General features: G+C 51.1%; 1 protein-coding gene and 1 long non-coding RNA gene across 2 annotated transcripts; both read right to left on the reverse strand.

Annotated features, from left to right (window-relative positions):
* Positions 1-314: 314 nt before the first annotated feature.
* On the reverse strand, positions 315-10,374 carry LOC147092989 (cofilin-2-like). Its single transcript, XM_085976332.1, has 4 exons — positions 10,229-10,374; positions 4,366-4,676; positions 1,757-1,833; positions 315-1,341 (listed from the first exon to the last, which is right to left on the reverse strand). The coding sequence occupies exons 1-4, from the start codon at positions 10,229-10,231 to the stop codon at positions 1,232-1,234; spliced, it is 501 nt and encodes a 166-aa protein (XP_085832458.1). The 5' UTR covers positions 10,232-10,374; the 3' UTR covers positions 315-1,231.
* Positions 10,375-18,654: 8,280 nt separating this feature from the next.
* LOC147092990 (uncharacterized) lies at positions 18,655-18,944 on the reverse strand. Its single transcript, XR_015075022.1, has 2 exons — positions 18,895-18,944; positions 18,655-18,849 (listed from the first exon to the last, which is right to left on the reverse strand). It is a non-coding gene; the product is annotated as an uncharacterized LOC147092990 (long non-coding RNA).
* Between the last annotated feature and the right edge of the window lie 585 nt (positions 18,945-19,529).

The raw sequence follows: 19,529 nt of genomic DNA on the forward strand, positions 1-19,529 counted from the left end.
AACATGTCCTGGATCACTGCTGCCAGCAACTAGGTATGATGTGGGGCCTGTGATTTTACCTTCATACAGGACATCCCAAAACACTTTCCTACTCCCATCTAACCTGTGCATGTTTGATGGGACAGTGTAGAGGGAGCTTTACTCTGTATTTAACCCGTGCTGTACCTGCCCTGGGTGTGTTTGATGGGACAGTGTAGAGAGAGCTTTACTCTGTATCTAACCCTGGAAGTGTTGAGATAGCAGTTAAAATATTCAACTCAATGACACCCCTTCAGCACACAAAATTGACATTACAAACAAAACAGGACACAAGATGTTGATTGTAAGTTTATTAAGATGGTTAATGGTGCTGCTTCCATATTAGTAACTGTCAGGGGTCCAGTGTCCCACCCAACCTATTAACCATCTGTGAGACACGCTACTACTGATTGACAGTTCTCTGAATTGGCAGTCCCTCCTGCCCCACACACACACATCAAATTTGGTCACATTTTACATGCAGTGAGTGATTGCAAGGATTGGCCTTTGCCACAAGAGAAATCTTGTTAAAACATTAAGGAATGCTTACAAAATAATGTTTGAATTACACATGGAATGAGCTGAATTCTAATTACACAGGCATCTGCTTGCTTAACAGCATGATCAAGGAAAGTGCTTGTAAATTAAAAAAGGGAGGTGGAATTTTTTTTTTTAAATAGAGGCAACAGTTCAATGCATCAGAACGTTTAACAAAAATCAAGATCGCATGATTACAAGGATCTAAAACCATCTAATCGTTGGGGGCCCCCCCCCTCCCCTCCCCTCTAGTACAAGGGGGCATCCGCTATTGACGGAGAACCCGTTCTCCCAGGCTAGTCAAATCTTCCAGCTACAAAACTCAAACAGGAGATCACTGCACCACATTGCCAGGAATGGTTTACACAAATCCCATCAGGTTGTCAGTGCATGTGCGCAATAAATCAACAACCACCCACACAAATCACGGGCTTGGCCATGTGAAAAACAAAAAAAAATTTGGCAGTAAGTTCTCTTTCCTTTCCCCCACAATGAACAGTACTTTTTTTTTTGCCCTATATGAGGTCCTGTAAATTACTGGTCCTGATCACAAACAGGTTAAAGCAAGCATCAAGATGGGAAGTCAAAGACAAAAAGTATACAAACTGAAGGTACTTAAGCAAAAAATCCTGCAGCACATGACTTTAAAAACATGGAAGCTGGCTTTACACTGGCGTTAGATTTTCCGGGATTCAACCGAGACGACGTCAGATGCCAGCTTTGATCCCAGTGCACCGAGGTCCAATAACTCCTCAATGCCCGTCACTTGCCACTCATGCTTGATCCCTGCAAAAGAAACCCATCGGTTAGGAAAAGAAATGTGTCTTGGCAATGCACAGATGGACAAACACTGATCAAGAGGGGCAACATTGACACATGCAATAGCTGCTGGATTAGATTGAAGTCTTTTCAGCACGTTTTGAGATTTTCACAGAAACCAGAACAGCCAACAACTCAACGGGGCCCATTTTCTTTACACCAGGTGCTGAAGCAAACAGCAGTACTGGCCCAGCAACGAGCCCGGCTCTGCAGACCCGCCCTTGGGCAGTTCATTTACCCAGCCCCGCCCCCTCGGCTGGCCTTTGCGTGAACTCACTAACCTTGTATGAAAGCAAAGGCTAAAGGTTTAGGAGCCCACAGGTCAAACATTTCAGAATTAACGAGGGAAAGGGAGAGGGGGGAAGAAAGCAATGCCGTTTACCATCAAACTTTCCCTTGATTGCCTCCTTGGAGCTGGCATAGAGCATCTTATTCTGAATCTTTGCATGTTCAGGAGCCCTGTTGAGGAAAAAAAACCACAAGTGTAAGCCACCAAAAATCTCCCAGCGTTCCCCCTGCCATCCCTTTCTAAAAGCACAGCCCCTCCTGTGGCTCACTCCTCACGAGTGGTTATTCACCACACCAGAGAATGCTAGCAGTGTAAATCGATGAGGGGGGAAGCTGAGCACAAGCAGATACTCGGGGCATTAACCAGTAGAAGCGTCTGGACGGTCGACAGCAGGAACCTTGGGTGGCTTTTTCCTTCGGAGCTCAGGTGGCACCGAATCCTAGTGCAGGGCCCCCAGGCCGAGATCCTCCAACTCAGACCCGAGAATCCAATCTCTCCTGGTCATGGAATCCAGAATCCACACGGTAAAAGTGCCAATCACTGGGGCAAGCACAAAACAGAACCGACAGCACAGGAACAGACGTCTTTGCTCGCAACACCAAGCGCTCAGATTGGGACCCGTTGATGACAAGTCCCGATTGCTGGTTGGTCCCCCAGCAGTTTCTCTGGAATGTGTCATTCGATCCTCCCTGCCTATATAATCAGTCACTTTGCAAAGTGTAAATCGAGCCATTCTGACTGCCGACTCCAGACAGAACAGACAGGATCCAGCCCCCCAAACAAGTTCCTGACCTACTCCCCCCCTCAACTGCCCCCTTCTCAATCCTCTCTGACCCCCTACCACCTCTGATCCAGTGACAGGCCTTGTCCCACATGCGCAGAAGGGCACAAAAATGTTCATGAAGATAATCACTTTGTACAGAAACAGGCCATTGGGCCCAACTGCTCCGTGCTGGCGTTTCTGCTCCACACCAGCCTCCTCCCACCCCTCCATCTCACCCATATCCTTCTATTCCTTTCTCCCTCGTGTTTATCCAGCCTCCCCTTAAATCTATCTCTGCTATTCGCCTCAACCACTCCGTGGCAGCGAGTTCCACATTCTCCCCACTCTCTGGGGAAAGAAGTTTCTCCTGAATTCCTTACTTCTGGTCTCCCCCACATGTACACCAAGTTTTGACTCCTCCGCTAATGAATCCCCCTCCCTCGAGGCACACTCACCATCAACCCAGCCCTGGAGTCGCGAGATGATCCACTCATCTGGAGCTAGCCCCAGAAAATACAGATTCTCAACTCAGTGCCATTGTCGACGTCCAGCGAGGATGATGCGGACTCGACCCCCGTCCCCCGGGGCAGAGTTAACCAATCAACGAGAGGGGACTATAACTAGATGTGGAGGACAGCAATAGGTTTCAAGAGGACAGACAGGCTGGTGGAATGGGCAGACGTGGCAGATGAAATTTAACACAGAAAAGTGCAAAGTGATACATTTTGGTAGGAAGAATGAGCAATATAAACTAAAGGAGGGGTCTAGACATTAGATAGAGAGAAACTGTTCCCATTGACGGAAGGGTCAAGAACCAGAGGACAATCGTGACTTTCAAACGGGAGTTGGCCATGTACCTGAAGCGGGGCTACGGGGAAGGGCGGGGGAGTGGGACTAGCTGAAGAGCTCTTGCAGAGCCGGTACGGGCTCAACAGGCCAAATGGCCTCCTTCTGTGCTGTAACCATTCTATGATTATCCCTACAGCACGGTACAGATCAGTGGCTCTGTAAGACCAACGTATTGTAGAGACAAAAGTCCTGTCTTCACACCGAGGACACCCTCCATCGTGTTGTGTGGCACTACCATGCTAAATGGGATAGATTCAGAACAGATCTAGTAGCTCAAAACTGGGCATCAATGAGGCACCGTGGGCCATCAGCAGCAGCAGAATTGTATTCCGCCACAATCTGTAACCTTGTGGCCCGCATATCCCTCACTCTACCATCACCATCAAAACCAGGGGACCAACCCTGGTTCAATGAGGAGTGTAGAAGAGCATGCCGGGAACAGCACCAGGCGTACCTAAAAATGAGGTGCCAACCTGGGGAAGCTACAACACAGGACTACATGCATGCTAAACACAGCAACATGAAACACCCCAGCAGTAGTGCTGAAGACTTGTGCTCCAGAACTAGCCATGCCTCTAGCTACAATACTGGCATCTACCCAACAAAGTGGAAAATTGTCCACTTAGTCTTGGTCCAAACATGGACAAAAGAGCTGAATTCCAGGAGGTGAGGGTGACTGCCCTAGACATCACCACAGCATTTGACCGAGTGTGGCATCAAGGAGCCCTGGTAAAACTGAAGTCAATGGGAAAACTCTTCACTGGCTGGAGTCATACCTAGCACAAAGGAAGATGGTTGTGGTGGTTGGAGGTCAGTCATCTCAGCCCCAGGACATCGCTGCCAGAGTTCCTCAGCGCAGTCATTGGCCCAACCATCTTCAGCTGCTTCATCAATGACCTTCCCTCCATCATAAGGTCAGAAGTGGGGATGTTGGCTGATGATTGCGCAGTGTTCAGTTAGGGGAGGGGGGGGGGGGGGGGGGGGAGAGGGGGAAGGACAGCAATGTATCCCAGCATGAGTCATTCTAGTACCTGCCCCGTTGCAAAGTGTGGAGTGAAGTGACATTCAATAAATTACAAAATTCACTTACCAGTGTACGAAGATCAGCTCTTCCTTCCTGGTCTCCTTTGTCTCGAAGGATGCATCATAGAGAGCATAGCAGCACTCATTCTCAGGAAGCATATCTATAAAGGCCTGGAGTGGGTCGGGAATTATTCCTTCCTGGATATCTCCGACTAGGATTTCCTTGCCCTCAAATGGAATTATCTTCTCCTTCGCATCGTCTATTCTGAACAGGATTGCTTTCTTCCTCCTCTTGACCTCAGCTTGGCTACATGATTTTCGGACCTTCATATTATTGAAACAGTCGATGACTCTATCGCAGACTTTAATACCAGACGCCTGGAAATGAGAGATTAAAACCACACACACAATTACATTCGGTTTCTGGCCCCAGTACTTTCGCAAGTGTTTGCGCAAATGGAGGTAGAGGCCATACCACTGACCCGATTGTGTGTGTGTGCTGGCAACACATGACAATGGTTTAAAACAGGATGCGGACAGCGGGCAGACGATTTAGACAGACGACTCAGCATGAATTGAGAGTAGAGGCTGCAAGTCATTCTGCTACCAGAGAATGCTGACACCGGGTGATGAAAAGACCATTGCCAGACCCACAACAGGGGATGGAATTGGATTTTAAACCTCCAAGAAAGCTGCCACTGGCAGGAGGGTCAGTAACCAGAGGACACAGATTTAAGGCGATTGGCAAAAGAACCAGAGGGGAGATGAGGACATTAAAAAAAAATAAACAGCAAGTTTGAGCGATCTGGAATGCGCTGCCTGAAAGGGCGGTGGGAGCAGATTCAATAGTAACTTTCAAAAGAGGAATTGGAGAAATACTTGAAAAGGAGAAATGTGCAGGGCTGTGGGGAGAGAGCAGGGGGGAGTGGGACTACAGGAAACTGTGCGCTATCCGGCACCAACAGGACCGAGCTGTTGCCGTCCCATCAAAACTGCCGGACAAACCAGCGCTAATGTTGAAACATATGGAGATTTTGAGCTCCGTATCTGGCAACAAACCCCGAGAGCTTCTAAACAGTCGGCCGTACCTTGCAAGCGTCTCTGTAGCTTAGCAACAGCTTCAGCAAGACCTTGCAGAGCCTGACTGGTGAAAAAAAAGCAACGAGAAGAAAAAAAACCTAACGAAACGGCTCCTGATTTTTGCCGGTGGCTCGAGCATTCCGGACAGCTAACCTCCGGATAAACCAAAGTTTCCTGTAATTGGAGAGCTCTTTCAAAGAGCCGGCACAGGCACGATGGGCCGAATGGCCTCCTTCGGAGTAGCATCATTCCATGATTTCTCCCACAGCAGGCAGAGTCCAGGTAGGTTGTGTTAAGAGGCTGAACCAGGGAGTAATTGCAAAGCTCATCAATTCCACATTGACAATGTAAATGGTCATGCTGGAGTTACACCCGACCTCCGACAGCAGCACTCACCGCTGGCAGGAAGGCACAATTACAGCATGGCCATTTCACACAGCCGATTCCCACTCCAAATTGGACAGAAGTATTTAAATTTTAAAGTGGTAATTCTAATGTAAAGTGAACAGGAAATACATACCATGTATACAATATCCTGTGAATATGAGCTTTGAGATCACGTGCCCATAATCAGAACTGCAATCAGCTACAGCAGGATTCCCAATTTGTCATGTGACTTGCTAACCATAGAATCCGCCAGCACAGGAGGCGGCCATTCGGCCCATCGTGCCTGTGCCGGCTCTTTGAAAGAGCTCTCCAATTAGCCCCACTCCCCCCTGCTCTCTCCCCACAGCCCTGCACATTTCTCCTTTTCCAGTATTTCTCCAATTCCCTTTTGAAAGTTACTATTGAATCTGCTCCCACCGCCCTTTCAGGCAGCGCATTCCAGATCACAACAACTCGCTGCGGAAAAACATTCTCCTCATCTCCCCTCTGGTTCTTTTACCGATTATCTTCAATCTGTGTCCTCTGGTTACCGACCCTCCTGCCACTGGAAACACTTTCTCCTTATTTACTCCATCAAAACCCCTCGTAATTTTGAACGCCTCTATTAAATCTCCCCTTAACCTTCTCTGCTCTAAGGAGAACAATCCCAGCTTCTCCAGTCTCTCCTCATCCCTGGGACCATTCTGGTCAATCTCCTCCGCACCCTCTCCAAGGCCCTGACATCCTTCCTAAAGTGCGGTGCCCAGAATTGGACACAATTGGAGCCTAACCCAGTGATTTATGAAAGGTTGAGCATAACTTCCTTGCTTTTGCTAATGAATTGGACAGCTGATAGCTTTAGCCCATTGCTTGGGGGAGCTGTAAATTGCCTTCTGCACCCCCTCGTCTGTTCCTATTCTCCACTAAGTAGCAACTATTCCAGTCGTGCACCAGCCTGCCCAGTAAGCATTGGCACCCGATTCAAGCATCACAGCCAAGTCCACACAGGCTTGCATTTCAGGCACTGGATAGTTGAGGCGTGAGGTATTCCCTTGAATGCTATCCAGCAACAGTCCACACACAAACAGCCAGGTGGCAGCTGTGATATTGCAGCTCACAGGGGAAAACGCCACAAGAGGGGCAAAGGAGCATGGCTGGGAGGGGAGTTAGTCTATTCACCAGCACAGAAGTAGATTAAATCTACAACGCATTTCATACTTCGATGGCCGAAACTCAAAATGGGAGCTCAGTCCCCAGATCAAATAGCAGATCCGGTGTCCTGGCCTCTTGCACATCCCCCGATTTCCATCGCTCCACCATTGGCAGCCGTGCCTTCAGCTGCCTGGGCCCCGAGCTCTGGAATTCCCTCCCTAAACCTCTCCGCCTCTCAGATGCTCCTTAAAACCTACCTTTGGCCAAGCTTTTGGTCACCTGTCCTAATATCTCATGTGGCTCAGGGTCACATTCTGCCAGGTTACACTCCTGTGATGCGCCTTGGGACGTTTTATTACATTAAGGGCACTGTATTAATGCAAGTTGTTGTTTAAACCATTCTACCTAATCCAGAGGTCACTGTGGGACTGCGTCACAACCACCAGTACAAGATACTAAACTAAAGGTCCCAAAAGGTCATGGGTGCAAGGTTAGGACTGGAGCACATAATTTAGGCTGTCTTTTAGCAGCATCGAGAGCAAACAGCCAATTTGAAATCAAAGTCACCTATATGGACAAAGGTATTGCCCCAAAAAGCACAACTGTGCGAGAGGTTAAACCGAGATCTTGTCTGCCTACTTGGGAGGCTGCAAAAGATGCCGGGCAGGACTGACCAACAGTCTCCTCACCCACTACAACCAGCAACAGATTTAAGCGACCACTCCAATCATTTGCAGTTACCAATATCTTTCACTGCGCAAAAACAGGAGTGCTGAATTGGCCCGCATCCCCACTGGTTGTGACACACTTTGGGATATCCTGCGGCCACGGGCATTATAAAAATCGAAGCCTTTCTTTCTTGCGCTGCTCTGCGAGGGTGTGCATGTTAGCCGGTGCAGGGGAAAAGAACCACGAGGCGGGGCAATTAGTAAAATAGTTTAAAACAAGGAGAATTGAGCGAGGCTGCTGTGACCACACCTCAGTTGGTGATGCACGGTTTTCAGGATGACCTTATTAGGGTAAAATATTCGAGGCTGCAGTTTACTGAAGTTTTGATTTCACTCAGGTTCAGAAATGTCAATTGATCAGCACAATTACTTTATTGTAGAGCTCAGCTTGCCCAGCATTCCAGTAACAACGGTGACAAACCTAAATTCAGATGATCTGCAGCAGCTTGCATCATTTACAGTCGACATGTTACAACCAATTAGTAACTTCTGCTTCTACAAAGGAAGTTAGCCAAGTCAAAGCAGCCCCCGCGACATTGGATCATTAGAGGAAACGGGCAGTTTCACAACAGTTGGGTTACAGGAAGGCAACCTATTTATTAAGACGGTTAGCACCCTTGCGTAATCACGCTGGCCCCACATTAACTGAAGGGCTCGGGATGGGGGGGGGGGAAAAAGAGAAAGGGCGAGATCAGAGCTCAGTCGGGAGGCCTGCAGAAAAAATAATAATCCAGCTACGCACATCCTGCTCGCTCATCACCCCTTGCACTCACACGACCCAAAATAGCTCCCTGGTGGCCCCAATACATCAGATTTAAAAACCAGTCACCTTCGAATCCCTCCCTATCCTCCTCCTCCCCCACGCCCTCCAATCCTTCAACCCTGACCCCACCCGGTTTGAGTGCCTTGGTTTGACCGTCTGGAAGCCCCTCTCTGCACCTTTTTAAAAACAAAACACACTTTTGGGCCAAGTTGTCTGTCAGTCACCCCATTTAATCTATTCCCCCAGGGCTTGGCATCCATGTTCTTAACTATCCCCATTTGCAAATCCCTTAAGAATCCAGCTTGACTGAATATAACAGTAGCAATTACAGGAGGTCAGAGGGCACCCCTCAGGAAGGGTGGGAACCCTGCGTCACCGGGCAACTCGTGGTAGAGAACGCCAACGGACTCTGGGAAGTGGGAGCGCAAACACAAAACCTGTGGCACATCAGCATCCCTCTCCATTTCAAATCGAAGAATCTCCCATTTAACCGGCCCCGCAACATCCCAACTTTTTTTTTTTTTTTTTATAAACACCTCGACAGACCAACAACCCAGTCCATTCGGGCAATCGTTTATGCGCGGCTTTTATTCCGGATTTTCTTGCTCGAGTATCTTGGGTTTCTGCAAACAGCCCCCAACAGGCCATTTTAAAATAACGGGAGTCCTCGCATTCAACACGAGCCTCATCTCAAAAGGGGGAAAAACACTCAAAAATTACATCTCTACAATCTCAAGATTCAAGATCTTGTTAAAAATACTAACTTAAATAAGAAAGATTTAATAATACATTTAACTGAAAAATGGAAATTTTAAAGTTACGATCTTTAATTTCTTTAATTAATAAAAATGACATGCACAAAATTGGTGATGCTATATTTTTTAAAAAGTGAAGTCGCAAAATGATCAAATCTTGAAAGGAGATTAAAATCCGTCTGATTATTAACATTTTAAGGCTGAAATGGGGGCATTCAATCTGCAAAAACTGAACACTGGATTAAAGACTTGGAAAAAAAAATTTGCATTGCATAATTCAATTTTTTGTAAAATTTAATTTTAAAAATTTACAAAGGGGGGGGATGGAAAGGAGATTTTTAAAAACCACGGGCGCAGTGCATTCAGCAAAGAGACGCGGCAATCTCCGCCAGGTTGCAAAGGCGCTGGTGTTTTTTTTGCACCTTCCCCTGTCGTTCCCTCGGGGCTGGCGAACGAGGGGTTTTTTTTTGCAAAAGGGAAGCAGCAGCAACAGCAAGCGGCGGATTCAGGGTGGGGCCGGGCAGTCGGAGCGAGAAAAAAAAGCAGTAGGCGGCGGGCCGAAGGAGAAAAAACACGCAAGTTGAAAGAAAAAAAAAAATGCAAAAAATATATAAAAACCAACGCAGCCCGCCGTAAAAAAATAATATATAACCGACAACGCCGCTAAAAAAAAATAAAGGCGCGGTCAACGCGAATTAATCAATGGGGGATTGCAAAATAGAACGCTGCCCGGGATTTTAGAACGTGGCCCGGGGGGGGGTTTTAGAACGTTGCCCGGAGCCAGCCCGCGCAAGCGCAGCGGATCCCGGTTCGCCGGTGGGTGGCGCAGGCGCGGTGGGTGCCCGCCAGCCCGGAGACCCTGGCGCGGGGGTGGGTGTTTTGGCGCGCACGGTGGAGTCGAGTCGAGGCCCGGCCGGCGCCATTTTGAGCACCGCCTTTGCGACCTTTTGTTTAAAGAAGGTTGGGGGGGTGGGGGGAGAGGGGGTAGGGATAAAAAACCACCCGCCCGTTATTTAGCAAAAAAACACAAAAAGACGTCGTATCACACGTACACACACTTCTAAAATATAACTAAATCCGACTTGCCATTTTTTTTTCTTCTTCTTCTTTACGGATCACTCAGTGCGCTCGAAGAGCCGACCAATCTGTTCGAGAGCCGCTCACTCGACAACAGGAAGCCTCCGCACTCGCCGCCGACTGACTAAAGGCAGAGGGAGGGCGGGCTGCGCGCGCAGCCTCTCCCCGCCCCCACACAAGGGCCCGCAAAGCATGCCGCTTCAATATTATTTCTTTCAATTATTTTCCCCCGACTTTCCCGCTTCACTTCCCCTTCATATATTTTTTTTCTCTCCTGGTTTGTTTTTATTTATTTCCTCCTTCCCCCCACTCTTCGGACCGTTCTGCTCGGCCCTGGCCCCACCTTTCGGACTACAATTCCCAGGGAGCGCCGCGCAAGGTTCTGCCTACAAGTCCCAGCAGGCGCCACGCGGGGGATTAACAGCGAAGCCTCGAGTGGCAGCCAGGGTGTTACTGCGCATGCGCAGGCTTCTCCGCTTTCCCTCCACTACGTCACTCAGGTGGTTACTGCGCAGGCGCGGAGACGGGGCGAGGCTGGGGCCTACAGTTCCCAGGCGGCACCGCGCCGTGTGGGAGTAAGATGGCGGCGGTCGGGAGTGGGGGGGTTTCTGGGAAAGCGAGTTCTCTCCGCTTCTTCCCCCCCCCCCGGCGAATGGAACGAAGTTAGAGAAAAAAAATACCGGTCGGCGGGATGAGGTTCAGTGCGGCTCCGACCGATTATTGAACCAGACGGCGGCGGGAAGGAGAAACGGTGGAAAAAGACGGTTGTTGACAAACAAAAGTGAGCGGACTACAACTCCCAGGATGCCTCGCGCGGCGGCGCCATGACGGTCGGGCGCCAAGCTGTTGTTTTTTTGCTTTTAAATCGCCTTTTTTTACTTCAAAAAATTCAAGCCAAGCAGTTCATTCGATGCCCCGGGTCAGGGGAGAGGCGACGCCGTCGAGTTCGGGTGGAACTTGGTACCTTTTAACTTCACCTCGCCAAGGCGACCAATGGCTGCCCTGGGAGAGCAGCTCCTGGCCATATATGGCCAAGTGCTTGCATCTGGCATGGCGTGAGCCCAACCTCAACCTGTTACTGCCTTATTAGGCAATCATTGCACAGCCCTTCCCTCTCTCTTTTTTCATAACTGTCCTGGAAAGCAATAGCTGATTCTTTCTGGGTGATAATATTATCAGCTGATCTGGAGACAGGAGCCACCCACCTATTAATCTTCCATCAAATTTCATTTTGCACCTGCTAGCAATTTCCTATTCTTCCATTTTATTTTTTTTAAAAAGACTTGCATTGCTACAGCGCCTTTCACGTCCCAAGGCGCTTCACAGCCTATTTATTTTTATTGCAGCCTGGTCACTGTTGTAATGTAGGAAACACGGCCGCCGTTTGCGCACAGCAAGCTCCCGCAAGCTGATAATGACCGGATCATCTGTTTTTTTAGTGATGTTGATAGAGGGATAAATATTGGTCCCAGGACACCGGGGAGAACTCTTCCTTGAAATAGTGGCCGTTGGATCTTCTACTGATCCTCGGTTTAACGTCTCAGCCAAAAGACGCCACCTCTGACAGTGTGGCGCTCCCTCACTCCTGCCCCCCCCCGACAGTGCGGCGCTCCCTCAGTACGGCCCCTCCACTACTGCCCCTCCGACAGTGCGGCGCTCCCTCAGTACTGCCCCTCCGACAGTGCGGCGGTCCCTCAGTATGTCCCCTCCGACAGTGCAGCGCTCCCTCAGTACTGCCCTCCGACAGTGCGGCGCTCCCTCAGTACTGCCCCTCCGACAGTGCGGCGCTCCCTCAGTACTGCCCCTCCGACAGTGCGGCGCTCCCTCAGTACGGCCCCTCCACTACTGCCCCTCCGACAGTGCGGCGCTCCCTCAGTACTGCCCCTCCGACAGTGCGGCGGTCCCTCAGTATGTCCCCTCCGACAGTGCAGCGCTCCCTCAGTACTGCCCTCCGACAGTGCGGCGCTCCCTCAGTACTGCCCTCCGACAGTGCGGCGCTCCCTCAGTACTGCCCCTCCGACAGTGCGGCGCTCCGACAGTGCAGCGCTCCCTCAGTACTGCCCTCCGACAGTGCGGCGCTCCGACAGTGCGGCGCTCCCTCAGTACTGCCCCTCCGACAGTGCGGCACTCCCTCAGCACTGACCCTCCGACAGTGCGGCGCTCCCTCAGTACTGCCCCTCCGACAGTGCGGCGCTCCCTCAGTACTGCCCCTCCGACAGTGCGGCGCTCCCTCAGTACTGCCCCTACGACAGTGCGGCGCTCCCTCAGTACAGCCCCTCCGACAGTGCGACGCTCCCTCAGTACCGCCCCTCCGACAGTGCGGCGGTCCCTCAGTACCGCCCCTCCAACAGTGCGGCGCTCCCTCAGTACTGCCCCTCCGACAGTGCGGCGCTCCCTCAGTACTGCCCCTCCGACAGTGCGGCGCTCCCTCAGTACTGCCCCTCCGACAGTGCGGCGCTCCCTCAGTACTGCCCCTCCGACAGTGCGGTGCTCCCTCGGCACTGCATTGGGAGTGTCTGCCTAGATTTTTGTGCTCAAGTCTCTGGAGTGGGACTCTGAACCCACAACCTTCTGACTCAGTGGTGAGGGTGCTACCAACTGAGCCACTAGCTGACACTATTATATAAATTGTTTTCCCTTCTCCCAGAGGGAAGAGAGGTGCAGTTAGACTAGTCTCCAACCTTGGTTAGAGCACACTTGGGAGTTACTGTGAACAGTTCTGGTCTCCATATTTAAAAAAAAACATTATTGAGGCACTGGAGGAGGTGCAGAAAAAAAAGATTCACAAGGATGCGACCAGGAGCTGAAAGAATATAGTTCTCAGGAAAGGCTAAACAGGCTGGGGCTCTTTTCTCTAGAACAGAGAAGTCTGTGAGGTGCCCTGATCGAGGTCTTTAAAATTATGAAGGGGTTCGATAGGGTAGACGTAGAGAAGATGTTTCCACTTGTGGGGGAGGCCAGAACTAGGGGCCATCAGTATAAGAGAGTCACTAATAAATCCAATCGGGAATTCAGGAGAAACTTCTTTACCCAGCGAGTGGTGAGGATGTGGAACTCGCTACCACAGGGAGTGGTTGAGGTGAATAATATAGATGCATTTAAGGGGAAGCTGGATAAGCACATGAGGGAGACAGGAATAGAAGGATATGCTGATGGGGTGGGATGAAGAGGGTGGGAGGAGGCTCATGTGGTGCAGAAACACCAGCACGGAGCAGTTGGGCCGAATGGCCTGTTTCTGTGCTGTAGACTCGATGTAACTCTATGCAACTATGACGTGGCAATTTTCTGGATTAAACTCCCTTTGGTGGAAGCAGGAAATGATCACTTGAGCCAACACCATGAGTAAATATTCTAAAGTTCACTTAAAAGAGAGCTGATAAATCCGCTGCAATGCCCTGTTTGGCACACCGTTATCTCGCCGTACCTGGGGGTGCCCATGCAGCTTAAAGACCTGAAGGCACCACTGCTGGGGCAGTGAAACATAGAAACATAGACGATAGGAGCAGGAGTAGGCCAATCGGCCCCTCGAGCCTGCTTCGCCATTCAATGAGGTCATGGCTGATCATCCAAATTCAGTACCCCGTACCTGCCTTCTCCCCATATCCCTTGATCCCATTAGCCTTAAGAAATATATCCAACTCCTTCTTGAATATATTTAATGAATTGGCCTCTACTGCCTTCTGTGGTAGAGAATTCCACAGGTTCACCACTCTCTGGGTGAAGAAATTCCTCCTCACCTCAGTCCTAAATGGCTTATCCCTTATCCTTAGACTGTGACCCCTGGTTCTGGACTCCCCCGACCATTGGGAACATCCTTCCTGCATCTAGCCTGTCTAGTCCTGTTAGAATTTTATAAGTTTCAATGAGATCCCCTCTCATTCTTCTAAACTCCAGCGAGTACAAGCCCAATCGACCCAATCTCTCCTCATACGTCATTACTGCCATCCCAGGTATCAGCCTGGTGAATCTTTGCTGCACTCCTTCCATGGCAAGAACATCCTTCCTCAGATAAGGCGACCAAAACTGCACACAATACTCAAGGTGTGGTCTCACCAAGGCCCTGTGCAACTGCAGCAAGACATCCTTGTTCTTGTACTCGAATCCTCTCGCTACGAAGGCCAACATACCATTTGCCTTCTTAACCGCCTGCTGCACCTGCATGCTTACCTTCAGCGACTGGTGCACAAGAACACCCAGGTCTCTTTGCACTTCCCCTTCTCCCAATCTATTGCCATTCAGATAATAATCTGCCTTCCTGTTTTTGCCACCAAAGTGGATAACCTTGATGTGCCTCAATAATCCCGAGACTCGATGTTAGCGGAACAAAACAAGGCTTTTATTAACTTAGAAGATAACACGCAGTGGAGAGAGGTATCTTACATCTGGAGCTCTGCAGTACTGGATATGAGGCCAGACTGAGCTGGCTTACATAGAGGCCAGGTATGGGCGGAGCCCTACACACAACACATTCCATACATTCCAATATACAATACAATGGTGAGGGGAAACCTGAAACCAACCACAGTCACAGGCAATACAATGGTGAGGGGAAACCTGAAACCAACCACAGTCACAGGCAGTGATGAATGGAATATTTCATCACATTCACCCCTTCTATAGATTTAGTCTGTTCGGGGGTTTGGTAGTCCTCTGCGACCGACATGGCTGTTGTGGTGTCGCGGGTGTCGGCTGGGTGTCCCCAGTGGCCTCCTGGGTCTCTGCCAGGGGTGCCGCCAGGGTTGTTGAAGGGGTAGTTGGTGGGGGTGCCGTTGGTCGATGTTCTTCCGGGGGTGATGAAAGAGTAGTGGGTGGGTAAGAGTTGCTGTGGTCGTTGTTGCTGCTATTGCCGTGGTTGTTGTCGTTACCGGCTGGGGCGACGTCTTTTATTGACACGGTGTCCTCCCTTCCGTCGGCGTGCCGGACATACGCGTATTGGGGGTTGGCGTGGAGTAGGTGCACTGGCTCCACGAGAGGGTCCGTCTTATGGCCCCTCACATGCCTTCGCACGAATACCGGACCTGGGGTGGAGAGCCATGACGGCATGGATACGCCTGAGGTGGATTTCCGGGGAAAGCTAAACATTCGTTCATGAGGCGTGGCATTAGTGGCAGTACACAATAGCGACCGTATCGAATGGAGCACATCTGAGAGGACTTCCTGCCAGCGGGAGATAGGGAGGCCCTTGGTCCTTAGAGCTAGAGTGACTGCTTTCCATACTGTCCCGTTCTCTCGCTCCACTTGACCGTTACCCCGGGGGTTGTAGCTGGTGGTACGGCTCGTGGCGATACCCCTGGACAGCATGTACTGGCGTAGCTCTTCACTCATGAAGGACGCCCCCCTATCCGTGTGGATGTAGCTCGGCATACCGAACAGGCAGAACAGGCTGTTGAGGCATTTAATGACCGTGGCGCTGGTCATGTCTGGGCAGGGGAAGGCGAATGGGAACCGGGAGTATTCGTCCACAATGTTCAGGAAGTAAACATTGCGGTCGACGGACGGGAGGGGGCCCTTGAAATCTAAGCTGAGCCGCTCAAAGGGCCGCGTAGCTTTGATTAAGTGGGCTCTATCAGGGTGGTAGAACCGAGGCTTGCACTCAGCGCAAGTGCGGCAGTTCCTGGTCAGAGACCGAACTTCCTCAATCGAGTAGGGTAAGTTGCGGGACTTTATGAAGTGGAACAGCCGCATGACCCCTGGGTGGCAGAGGTCGTTGTGGAGGGTCTGTAGCCGATCCCCGGTGGCGCTGGCACACATCCCTCGTGAGAGGGCATCTGGGGATTCGTTAAGGGCCCCTGGCCGGTAAATGATGTCATACTCGAAGGTGGAGAGCTCGATCCGCCACCTAAGAATCTTATCATTTTTGATCTTCCCCCTCTGTTTATTATTGAACATAAACGCTACCGACCGCTGGTCGGTAAGTAGGGTGAAGCGTTTGCCGGCTAGGTAGTGGCGCCAGTGGTGCACTGCCTCCACGATGGCTTGGGCCTCCTTTTCCACGGAGGAGTGTCTGATCTCGGGCCCTTGGAGGGTCCTCGAGAAGAAAGCTACGGGCCGCCCCGCCTGGTTGAGGGTGGCCGCCAAGGCAAAGTCAGACGCATCACTTTCCACTTGAAATGGAGTGTTCTCGTCCACTGCCTGTAGCGTGGCCCGCTCAATATCCTGCTTAATGCTTTTGAAGGCGGCGTGGGCCTCAGCAGAGAGCGGAAAAGAGGATGCTTTCAAGAGGGGGCGGGCTTTGTCGGAGTAGTTGGGGACCCATTGGGAATAATAAGAAAATAACCCCAGGCACCTTTTCAGGGCTTTGGGAGTGTTGGGCAGGGGCAGCTCCCGTAGGGGGCGCAATCGGTCGGGGTCTGGTCCGATTTCCCCATTCTCCACCACGCTGCCTAGTATGCAGAGGCGCGTGGTGTTGAAAACGCACTTGTCCTCGTTGTAGGTGAGGTTGAGTTTTTGTGCGGTTTTCAGGAACCTCTCGAGGTTCGAGTCGTGATCCTGCTGGTTGTGACCGCAGATGGTGACGTTGTCGAGGTAGGGGAAGGTTGCCTGCAAGTGGTGGTCATCGACCATGCGATCCATCTCCCTCTGGAAGACCGAGCCCCATTCGTCACCCCAAAGGGGACTCTGAGGAATTGGTAGAGGCGTCCGTTCGCCTCGAAGGCGGTGTACGGGCGGTCCTCTGGTCTGATAGGGAGCTGGTGGTACGCTGACTTGAGGTCGATGGTGGAGAACACCCGGTATTGGGCGATTTGGTTCACCATTTCTGATATGCGGGGTAGCGGGTAGGCGTCTAGTTGGGTGTACCTGTTGATCGTTTGGCTATAGTCGATCACCATCCGTTTCTTCTCGCTACCCCTTACCACCACCACTTGGGCGCGCCACGGGCTATTGCTGCATTCAATAATGCGCTCTTTCAGGAGCCTGTCTACCTCGGTCGCGATAAACCGCCTGTCCTCCCAGCTGTACCTCCTGCTTTTGGTCGCTATTGGCCGGCAGTTAGGGGTAAGGTTCGCGAATAGCGAAGGCGGCTTTACCTTCAGGGTAGCCAGGCCGCACACTGTGAGGGGCGGCTGGGACCCACCGTACTTGAGCGTGATGCTTTGGTGGTTGCACTGGAAATCCAGGCCCAAGATCACGCTCGCGCATAGATTCTTCATGATTAATACTTTAAAATTATCGTATACAGTCCCGTTAACGGACAATTGTACCGTGCAGTAACCCAGGATGGTCGATGTCTGGGTTTTATCAGCCATAGAGATGGTACCCCGAGTAGGGACCACCTTTAGGGAGAGTTGTTGTGCCAGTTCAGGGTGGATAAAACTCTCCGTGCTTCCGCTGTCAATTAAACATTTAACCCGGCACCCGTTTACCTCGATGTCCACCATTGATTTGGATAGCGGGTGGGGCCTGGTCTGGTCCACTGTGACCGATGCCACTGTAGGGCCCTGATCGAGACAAGATGGCGTCCACGCTGTCTGCTCACAAGATGGCGGACCCCACGAGGTCGGGCAAGATGGCGTCCAAGATGGCCGCTCCCACGGCGCACACGCGGCGGTGGCGGGTTTTGGTTTTCCGGCGGGGTTCCCTCTGCACACCTTCCCGAAGTGCCCCTTCTTACCGCACTTAAAGCAGGTGGTGCCTTTCGCCGGGCACAGGTTTCTGGTGTGCTTTGGCTGCCCGCAGAAGTAGCAGTTGGGTCCCCGACGCGTCGCGGCTGTCGTAGGGCTTCTGGGGGGAGAGCGGGGCCCCGACGGTGTCGGGCTGCCGGGCGGGGAAGATGCCTTCCAAGATGGCGGCGCCCTTGGTGCACACGTGGCGGCGTGGATGGCGCGGGCTGAAGAGTAGGCGTCCGAGTTTCTCTGGGCCACATCCAGGGATCGCGCGGTGTCCGCAGCCTGTTTCAGGTCCAATCCCGTTTTTTCCAGCAGTCTTTGCCGGATGTAAGTGGAGCTGAGGCCTGTGATAAAGGCATCGCGAACAAGCTCGTCGGTGTACACTGCGGCTTTTACATCTCGGCACTTGCAGTCTTTGCCAAGCATTTTCAGGGTGCCTAGGAACTCCTCCACCGATTCCCCAGGTCGCTGTGCGCGAGTGGCGAGCAGATGCCTAGCATACACCTCATTCGTAGGCTGCTGGTAATGCGCCTTTAAGATGTCGCAGGCGGCCAGGTACGTGTCGGCGTCTTGGATGAGGGGGTAAACCCAGTGGCTTACCCAATTCCGCAGGATTCCGAGTTTCATACTCGCAGCATCCGTAGCGTCTTTGACGGCTGCGGAATTGTCCAGGAAGAATTCCATACACATAAACCAGTGTCCAAAGCGTGCTGATGCGTCCGGAGCATGCTGATCCAAATCCAAACGTTCGGGTTTCAGGAGTTGATCCATTGTGTTGAAAAATAAGTTAATAAAATTGATGTGCCTCAATAATCCCGAGACTCGATGTTAGCGGAACAAAACAAGGCTTTTATTAACTTAGAAGATAACACGCAGTGGAGAGAGGTATCTTCCATCTGGAGCTCTGCAGTACTGGATATGAGGCCAGACTGAGCTGGCTTACATAGAGGCCAGGTATGGGCGGAGCCCTACACACAACACATTCCATACATTCCAATATACAATACAATGGTGAGGGGAAACCTGAAACCAACCACAGTCACAGGCAATACAATGGTGAGGGGAAACCTGAAACCAACCACAGTCACAGGCAGTGATGAATGGAATATTTCATCACAAACCTCACATTTATCCACGTTATATTGCATCTGCCATGCTTCTGCCCAATCACCCAACCTGTCCAAATCATCCTGTCATGCATGGTGTGGTGTACCGAACTACTCAATCCTGGGCAATTCGGCTCCAAGGCCCGAGTTAGTGAAAGGAGAAATCAAGGGTTTGTACTTATTTAGAAATAGGATATGGTAGTCGACTGGTTAGCATGCTTGACTCGCAACCCAGAGAAGCCACCTTCAAAATTGTATTAAATACGGTTGGTATATATGTGGGCTGGCTCTGGGATTGGTCTCTCTAGCCTCTGCCTCTTGATTACAGACAACGCGGCAGCCAATTTGCGCACAGCAAGCTCCCACAAACAGCAATGTGACAACGACCAGATCATCTGTTTTTACTGATGTTTGGTCGAGGGATGAATACTGGCCCCAGGACACCGGGGAGAACTCCCCCCTGCTCTTCTTCGAAATAGTGGCCGTGGGATTTTTTACACCCACTTGAGTATTACATCGAATTTACAGCACAGAAACCGGCCACTCAGCCCAACTGGTCTGTGCCGGTGTTTATGCTCCACACAAGTCTCCTGCGAC

This window comes from Somniosus microcephalus, unplaced genomic scaffold, assembly GCF_052327205.1.
Source record: "Somniosus microcephalus isolate GS21.2 unplaced genomic scaffold, FLI_Smic_1.0 unresolved_chr2, whole genome shotgun sequence".
Lineage (NCBI taxonomy): Eukaryota > Metazoa > Chordata > Chondrichthyes > Squaliformes > Somniosidae > Somniosus > Somniosus microcephalus.